We start from the raw sequence: 8,916 nt of genomic DNA, 5'->3' as shown, positions 1-8,916 counted from the left end.
CTGGGGCACAAGGATCGCCCAAGGACTCCCAGCATTTGGGAAGGGAAGCCAGCTTCTGTGCTGAGGTTGGGGTGGGTCTGGCTTGAAGGAAGCGGCTGGCAGTAAAGGTGGGCTGTGGGCGGTGTATCTGCTGGGATGGGCAGGATCAGCAGAGGTCCAGAAGGCCCCTTTTTCAGCCCCTCAGGAGCCTAGGCCACAAAGGGTGGGGCTTTGCAGGGCTTTGGTTGGGGGGGGGGAGGCCTTTGGGGGATGGAGCATGGTGTCCAAGCAGGAGAGTGCAGCGGTGTGGGCACAGTCCGCCTGCCTCTTCTGGGCTTGTCATTTTGCCTGGAGACAGGTGGGGTCCTCCCCATACACCCGCCCCCACCCCCAGCATGAGGCTCGCTCGCGCGCTCTCTCTCTCTGTCTCTCTCTCTCTGTCTCTCTCTCTCTCTCTCTCTTTCTCTCTCGCTTTTGCTCTCGCTCTCGCTCGCTCTCGCTCTCTCTCGCTCTCTCTCTCTCTCTCTCTCTCTCTCTCTCTCTCGTCCCTGTGCCACGTTTGCTTCGCCTCTCTCTCTCTCTCTCTCTCTCTCTCTCTCTCTCTCTCTCTCTCTCGTCCCTGTGCCACGTTTCCTTCGCCACCTGGTGCCATTTAATGAGAAATGGCGTCACGTTCTCCAGCCGAGGATCTGGGAGCCTTCCAAGTGCTGGGGGAGCGCGATGCTGTCACTGCTGTCAGCTCCAGCGAGCTTGGTGTGGGGCCCTGGAACCCAGAGGCCGCCTCTGCCTCACAGCAGAGCTGACCAACCCCTAAACGGCTGCCGGCCACCCTCAGGCCCACTGCCCCCAGCCGGGGAGTAGGGGCCAGCAACATTGTCCAGGAGACAGTTTGACCAAGGGAAGTGACGGAAGACCAGCCTTTATGCCCCCGTGGTGCCCAGAATTGGCGCTTGGTGCTGTGGAGGGAGACGGGAGAGGCTGCACTTGGCTTCTTACTGATCTCCCCATCTCAGGCAGGTCACTTATCCTCGATGTGCCTCAGTTTCCTCATCTGTAGAATGGGGTCAGGCTAATTGATGCCTTTTTTCCAGCTGGTTGTGAGGACTGAGAATCAGAAGCTGTTATTTTAAACATGAAACTCCAAGCAAATGGAAGACTTCTGGGGCTGGCCATGGTCACAGGGTGGTCATGTTTGAGGCAATTATTGAGGGTTGGCATGGACCCCTAGGCAGCAGGTCCGAGTGGGTGGGCAGCCCAAGGCTCCCGGAAGGGATGCCCTTCTGTTGGGCCTGGGAGCTGCCCGGTCCAGGCTCTCTGAGAGCACAGAGGAGGGAGTGGGGCGTTTGGGCCCCCGCCGTGTGGATGAGGCATCCAGGCTGTCAGAGGGGCTGGGCTTGTTCAGGGTCACAGGTTCTTTTGTGTCCTCAGGCCACCTGGTTGTGGGCAGCCCTGGAGCCCAGGCCCAAGGAGCTCACATTCTCCGTAGGAGGCGGCCCAGACCCAAGCATTCAGGCCCGGTTCTGCCCAGGAGACGAGGCCTCCCTGCAGGGAGGGGGCTCCGCAGCATGGCACCTGTGTCTCCACCCCTCAGCGAGCAGAGGCAGGGGCAGCCTGGCCACAGAGGGGAAGTGATGCAGTGGGAAAGGACCTGGCCTTTGAGTCTCATTGACTTGGGGTCTGCGGCCAACCTGCAGTGTGACCTGGGGCGGCTTACTTCCCATCCCTGAGCCCCACGGCCTGCTGAGGTTCTCGTGAGCTCAGAGAAACTGAAGTGCCTGACACCGCAGCTGCCGCATGCACACCCTCCAGGGCCTCCACAGACGGTGGCCCCGAGGGTTGGGTGGTTGGGTGCAGGGAGGCAGTGGGCAAGGTGAGCGCAGGAGGTTCTTGAGGTCAAGGCCCCCCTCACACCTGGTGCCAGGCCAGCACAAAGGGGCCCTTTCCAGAAGGTGCCTGCTGACTTAAACACTGCCCCCCCCACCCCAGCCTGCCATCCGTCAGTCTCCCCCGGGGCCGAGCAGAGAATCATTATGAAAGGACTTCTCACAGACACTTGGAGAGGCTGAGGGAGACAGTGTGGTGGGCTCTGCACGTCCCAAATCTGTGAGTCCTGCTTGAGTGTGACCCTATGGACGGGGGGTCCCTGAGGACCAGCTCTGGGAGGGAGAGGGGGTGGGCAATGCCCAGGGCCCCTGACCTGGGCAGGAGGCAGCCTTCCCTGGGGGGTTCTGGGAGCTAGCATTTGCTAGAGGCTTGGTCTGACTGCATAACAGCCCTGCCAGGCCAGGCTCAGAGGGGTTGCCCAGAACTTGGTCCTCTTCTGTGCCGGACCTGACCCCACCCCCCAGTGTCATCGACCCCCAGATGTTGTATCATGGGAGCGGCGGTGGGAGGGCTCAGGGGCCGAGGGGCTGCCTGGTTCATCCCTTTTCCTTCTGGGCTTGCTCTGTTCTTTGCAAAGTAAGAATCACAATTCCACCTCCCCCCACAGGATTGAGGCAAGGGATTCAGGTGACACGCAGGGCACAGGGCCAAGCAGGTGGTGAGTGTGCACGCTGCCACCTTCCTGGTTGCTGTGCCGGTCCCTGGGCCTTGCCTGCTCCTCCCCAGACACCTTCTGGGGTCACTCGCACCTCTGTCCCCCTGTTCCGAGGTCTCACCGGGCCTTTCCCAAGTCTCTGGCCCTCCCTGCCACCCTTCGGTCCTGAAGTTTTCTCCCCAGCACTTCTCACCTCCTCACCCACTATGTGCTTTTACTGTTGGCGTTTTGTCTCTGTGGTTCCCTGCTGTCCCCCCAGAACCTAGAACAGTGCCGGACTCATAGCAGGTCTCAGTAAATACCTGGTGTCTGCACGCGGAGTCGGCCTGTGCGTCACACAGGGGCCAAATGCCCCCAGGAGGCCCCGAACCAGTGGCCTTGTCCCTCCTGTGTGGTGCCCTGAATGGCACCTGCAGAGGGATGACCGCTGGGGAGTTCCCTGTTCCTCTCCCCACCCCACCCTAGCCTCACCGCCTCTGTCCACCTTACACACCTGCAGGCCTGGCCCCAGGAGGTGGGGACTCTCATCCCTGTGGCCGTGAAGCTAAAGGGCCGGGTCTCCTTTCTGACCTCTCATGGAGGGCCCGCATACCCCAGCCTAGGGCCAGGCTGAGAGAACTGCCTGGGCTGCTCTGGCCAGGAACCCCTGGACGGCACGTGTCTGTGTGTGATTGTGTGCAGGGAGACTGGGGGCTTGAGGCAGAGAAGGGCCTGGAAGAGCCTGGGCGAGGATTTCCTAACTGCTTCATGGACAGGCACGACCTGCCCTTGTATAACTTGGGTTCAGGGGGAGAGGGGTCCCGGGGTCTCTATGGCCTCACCAGGATCTGTACTGATCTCCCTGCCTCTCCCACCCTCTCCTCCTCACCCAGAGGCCCAACATCGCCTCCTTCCCCCTCCCCGGTGAGGGGCACTTCCTGGCAGTGTGCTGTATGTCAGAGCTAATGCACGAGAAAGGCAAAGGGAATCACTACTCTGGGGGCTTCAGCCGCTGTGACAAAATAAGACGGAGCGAGAGGGACTTCCCTGACGGTCCAGTGGTTAGGGCTCTGCGGTCTCACCGCCAAGGGCCCGGGTCCATCCAAGAAAAAAACAAAAGATGGAGCAAGAGAGCCAGCACAGCACTCAGGACGGGCCCAGGGATGGGAAAGGCCAGCAGAACAACCCATACCATGTGGCCCCTCTGTGAAACACAAAACCTGCTTTTCTCTTTGCATGTACACGAGAATTTAAAGGCATAAAAATAAGACTGGGATGAAAGACTCCAAAGTGAAAAAAGACTCCCTCTGGGGGCAGCAGGGAAATGCCCCTTACTCATAGACTTCTGTATTGTTTGAGGGTTTTTTCATGAGACTGTGTTCAGATATTACTCACAAAATGACAAATAAAACTAATTTTTAAGTACAGAATACATGCATCCTGGGTCTCAGAGCACTTTCACATCCAGATTTGGGGGGCTGGGTCTCTCTGTCCATGGGGACTGCCCCCACCATGACACTGAGCTTGTCCAACAGGCAGAGTTTCCTCACTTCCCCAGTCCTGTCCTTGAGGCACGAAAGGCACAGGCCACACTTCGTAGTCGGCTGGACACAGACCCCATCCAGGCCACCTCGAACGTGCTGGGTCATCCCTTTGCCTCTCAGAGGCCCTATTTCCCCATCTGAAAAACTTACGTGATGATAACACCTGTGTCAGAACCATGGGGAGGGAATTGTGGGGGGCATTTTAGGGATACAGATCAAGGGAGACTCCCTTTTCCCTGACAGACTCAAATTAATCGTCTTTTTAAAAAAACTCATCAAAGAATGAAAATTTGAGAACACTGATAGATTCAATTCGAAGGGTTTTTCAGCAACCAAGTCCCTCATTTTCTGCTTTAACATGCATTGAGGTGATGATACCAAATTATTTAAAGTAAAAACTATCGAAAGAACAAGGGAACTTTGCTTGAACCACATTGATTTTAGAAACCTTAACTCTTCTCTCTAGCTCACATCTCATAGTTAAAAAGTGACGTAGAAGACGAATTTTAAAAATTAATTGACTTAAGAGCTATGTGAAAAAAACAAAAAAGAATACGTTGAGGAATAACTTTTTACCACGTTGGTCTGATGGTGAAATTTCTCTTCTTAACAACTCCTAAGTCGTCCAGAGATTCGAGGCCTCCCGCTTCCCTGTTTAGGAGGCGCGCGTGAAAAGGTTTGTCCGGAGCCGGGTGCCCGCACGCTCCATCGACACGTGTCCTGCGCAGGGTCCACGACCAGCAGCGTCCCAACTCTCCCCCAGAGTCAGAGCAGCCGCGGTGATATGAGACAGAGGCCGGGGCAGCCCCTGCAGTGATGGCTCAAGTAAACGACCCCAGACCTGGCTCCACCCTCACCCAGGGATAGGTTCCCCCTCCAGGCTCCCGAGACCCAGCCCCCTCCACTGGGTTAAAAGAGATGCCTGATGCAAGTAAGGGCCCTGCAGTCCTTAGGGTAACATGTAATAACAGCATCCGTAGCGATGGCGATGGGGCAGGGATTGGGGCGCAGTCTTCCAGCCTCGCCGCCGCCCCTCTGCCCCATAGGAGGGCCTTCCCTGCCCTGACTCCTCTCCAGCTCTGGGTTCCCCACCCCCTCACCACACACCCACTCTCACACCCACACCCACCGCCCCAGACCCACTTCTCCTTTGCAGTTGCCCCACCGCCTACACCTTCCTGCCACGGAGTTGCTGGCCCGTGGGTAGGGGACGGAGAGGCAGTGGGCCAGGGCTCCCCAAGGCCGGCCAACTCAGGGTTCTGTGTGAGTCCTAGGGTCCCCGGAGCCAGAAACCTGGGGGCCAGCCTTGCTCCCCTCACTCCATGGCATCCCTCTTTCCTCCTAAACAGCTCTGGCTCGTTCCCTGGCCCTAGGCTATGGTGCCAGCCTCCATGGTGCCAGCTCTGCCCACTTTGTCCAGTCTCCGACTCCACAGCAGCCGGGGAGAGGGTCCCTTCTAAGGCAAAGCTCAGAGAATCTCTCCCCCACTCAAACACCTCCTGGGGCCCCTCACTGCCCCAGGCCTGTGGCTTGAGGCCTGGCCCTGCCCATCTGCAGCCTCCCGCTGAGGCAGTGGCCATGCCTGTTCCCAGAGCAAGCTTCCCCTTGCCCCTCTCTGTGCTTCTGGCCTTGCCCATCCCCCCTCTCTGCCTGGAAGGTTTCCCTCCCCCTTGAACGGCTAAAGATCTCCTCCTACCCCTCAGCCCCCTCCCTGCCCCCGGGACCGTTACTCTTTCCTCTGTGCACCTCCAGGGGTGCACCTTCCTGTGCACCTTCCTCTGTGCTTAGGGGTCTGGTATGGCCCACCCTGAGGCTCTAAGTCCGTGCTCCATGCTGAGGCTCTCTGCCAGCCCCTGCCCCCAGGGAGGGGGCAGCATATGTCCAGGAAGGTCGAGGGGGCTTGTGTGTCTGTCTGAGACTCAGTCTGAGAGACACAGGTGAGAGACAGGTGGGTCTGCCTTAAACACCAGGGAGTAGAGACAGACAGGAGGGGCCTCGGTGAGACACAGAGGCGAGCAAGCCTGGACACACAGCCCTGAGAAAAAGGAGTGGGGTGGGTGAGCTGCCTCCTGCCTACTGGGCGTTGGTCTGTTCGTCTGTCTGTTCATCTGTTGATCTGAGTGTCGCTCCTGCTTAGGATCTGGAGACCGAGCTGTCCCTGGACCTACCCCTTCTGTGCCCTCTACTCCAGCCAGTGTTTCCTCGCTAACCATAGTCAGGCAAATCTGACTATGACACGCCTTGCTTAAAGCCCTTCATGGCTCCTCAGGGCCTTTCCAGCCAGAGTCCCAGCTTCTCTCAGTCAAGGGCCTCTGGTCCCAGTACTCCCTGGCCTTCATATTTAGGCCCTTGCTCACACTGGGCGCTCCCCTAGACCTCATTCCACCTAGCAAACACCTTCTCATCATCTCCTGCACAAAGCTTTCCTGTCCCCTCCGTGGAGATCATCTTCATTGATGCCGCTGCCGTGAGGCATTGTCTCCCCCATCACCACCTCCAGTGTGGGAGTCGTCTGGGGCCTGGTACAGTGTGGCCACTCAGGATGTGTTTGATGAACCGAGCAGCTCTGCCTGAGAAGGACAGGAGGGCTCCCCGGAGGAGGCAGGTGGGGGGGAGATGCCTGGTGAGCATGGTCTAGGACTCTGGGTTGGCCTTGGGGAGCAGGACAGAGGAGGCCACCCAGAGGTCTGTGTCCCGATTAAGGGATCCATCCTCTGCTCCCCAAGGGCAGGCCCTGGTTTGAGCCCCAGCCTCATCTCAGTGCCCAGCAGAGGGCCCGCCCAGCGGTTGTCTGGGGGTGATGGTTGAATGGAGAAACCACAGATAGAAGGTCTGGGGTGCCGGGGCCCTGGCTAAGAGTGGCCCCACCTGGTCCCACCCCAGCAGGCAGGAGGGCGGGGTGGGTGGTGGCCCCGCCCGGTTTCCTCCCCACGGGGCAGCAGAGGCCAGACTCAGTCCCAGCGGGGTAGGCAGACAGGCATGGGCTTTGGCAGCATGAAGCGAGGGGCGAGGGACCTGAGGGGCAGAGACAGGCCGGCCACCCCGCAGTGCCTGCAGACCCAGTGCTTCGACCCGCTGGTTCGCAAATGTGTGGCCTGCAGTCTCCTCCGGACGACAGAGCCTAGACCGGGTAAGAGTTGAGCCGCGCTGATTGACTGGCACGCAGGGCGGCCCTGAAAGGGGAGGGAGGGTTCTGCCAGGAGGCCCCCGCCCTACCAGAGTCGCAGGCATGACCCCCACCTGTCCCAGGACGTAGGGGGGCATCGCGTTAACGGCCGAGGAGGGGGGCCTGTGGGCTGGGGCCTGGATGGGGACCAGCCATCGCCGCGTGGTGGCCCTCACGGCCCCCTCTCTCCCCCTCCCCCTGCCCTGCCCCGTCCGGCTGTCCCTCCCCTCCGCGGCCCAGCCTCGCCTCCCTCCGACCCTCCCGCTCCACGCTTGTCTCTCCCCTCTGCCCCGTGCTCTGCCTGCCCGTCCCCTCCAGCAGGCGGCCCGAGCAGCCTGGCGCCCGGGACGGCGCTGCAGCCGCAGGAGTCGGTGGGCCCGGGGGCCACCGCCGAGGCCGAGGCCGCGCTGCCGCTCCCGGCGCTGCTCTTCGGTGCCCCCGCGCTGCTGGGCCTGGCGCTGGCCCTGGTCCTGCTGGGCCTGGTGAGCTGGAGGCGCCGACGGCGGCGGCCCGGCGCGGCGGCTGCCCCAGAGGCTCTGGAGGCCCCGGACGGAGACCAGGATGGTAAGTTCCGCGTCTAGGGGAACCGAGAGGGCTGGGGGCCGTCGGAAGGGAGACATGGCCCTTGAGGGGCAGGGGCAGGGGCAGGGTAAAGGCGTGGGGGAGGTCTGAAGCGGAGGCAGGGCTCTAGGGGGTGATGCTGACAGAGGGGGCAAAGAGTGCGCTCTGAGGGTCTCAGGCTGAGCAGGGAGAAATAGTCCTGTCCCAGACCCCGGTCCAGGCGAGGGACGCAGCTCTGGCGTCCCAGACTCGTGTGAGGAAGAGACACAAGGCTGGGGAGCCCGGTCGAGGGAGGGGGTCTGTCCTGCCCTCTCTCTGGACAGCCAGACTGGTTCCCATCCCTCCTCTCCCTCTCCCATTTTGCCAGCGCTCTCAGCACTTCCTGTCCTGAGGGCCGATCATGTGCCACCCTCCCCAATCCCGACAGTGGGGCTTCATCAACTGACTTCTCTCTCATAAGTCAGAGGGCTGTTCCTCCAGGGAGGCTTCCGGAACAGGGATGGGGGAAGGCTGTGACCCAATCCTGACCCTGCATTCCCCTCCCACCTCCCCAGAGCCCCTGGACAGTGACAACATCCTCTCCCTGGGAACCCTGGATGCCACAGCTCCCACCTGGCTTCCGCCCAGTGAAGACCCAGCTACCACCCCACCTGCCCACAGCGTCCCTGTGCCAGCCACAGAGCTGGGTTCCACTGAGCTGGTGACCACTAAGACGGCTGGCCCCGAGCAACCGTAGCGACGGAGGGGGCAGGAGGTGGTCCCTGCCCTTCCTGTGGGCCATCAGCCAGGAGCTTGGAGATTGAATTCGGTTCTTCACCCCAGCTCTCACCCGTCCCTTTTCTGGGAGCCATGCTGCTCCCCGGCTAACCCTGCAGAGCCACAGGCACCACAGACCACAGGGTTCAGACTGCATGGCATCGTATGGCATGTTAGCATTTGGCTTAAAATCATACCATCTATGGCAGCCCTCAAAGGTCGTGGCTGAGCTCTGTGCTTTCGAGTGGTTGGTGTACTCTGTAGGAGGGTTTTTTTAAGCATGGGGAAGCCACCATAAACCAGAATGAATCTAGGAAAGTGATCAAGTGGGTGGATACTTAATTTGTAGCTGGGTGTTGTATTTTTTTAATACTTGCTCTCAGAGCTGTCCC

At 60.2% G+C, this 8,916-nt stretch overlaps 1 protein-coding gene across 1 annotated transcript; it reads left to right on the top strand.

Moving 5' to 3' along the window:
• Positions 1 to 7,020: 7,020 nt before the first annotated feature.
• TNFRSF13C (TNF receptor superfamily member 13C) lies at positions 7,021 to 8,504 on the top strand (the record flags this gene model as incomplete). The annotated part of the gene is made up of 3 exons (XM_079715458.1): positions 7,021 to 7,171; positions 7,448 to 7,771; positions 8,323 to 8,504. 3 exons carry the CDS (start codon positions 7,021 to 7,023, stop codon positions 8,502 to 8,504), a joined length of 657 nt encoding a protein of 218 aa, XP_079571584.1.
• Between the last annotated feature and the right edge of the window lie 412 nt (positions 8,505 to 8,916).

The sequence above is a fragment of the Hyperoodon ampullatus genome, assembly GCF_949752795.1.
Source record: "Hyperoodon ampullatus genome assembly, chromosome: 11".
Classification (NCBI taxonomy): Eukaryota; Metazoa; Chordata; class Mammalia; order Artiodactyla; family Ziphiidae; genus Hyperoodon; species Hyperoodon ampullatus.
Note: the sequence above shows the minus strand (reverse complement) of the source record. Positions and strands in the feature narration are given on the sequence as shown.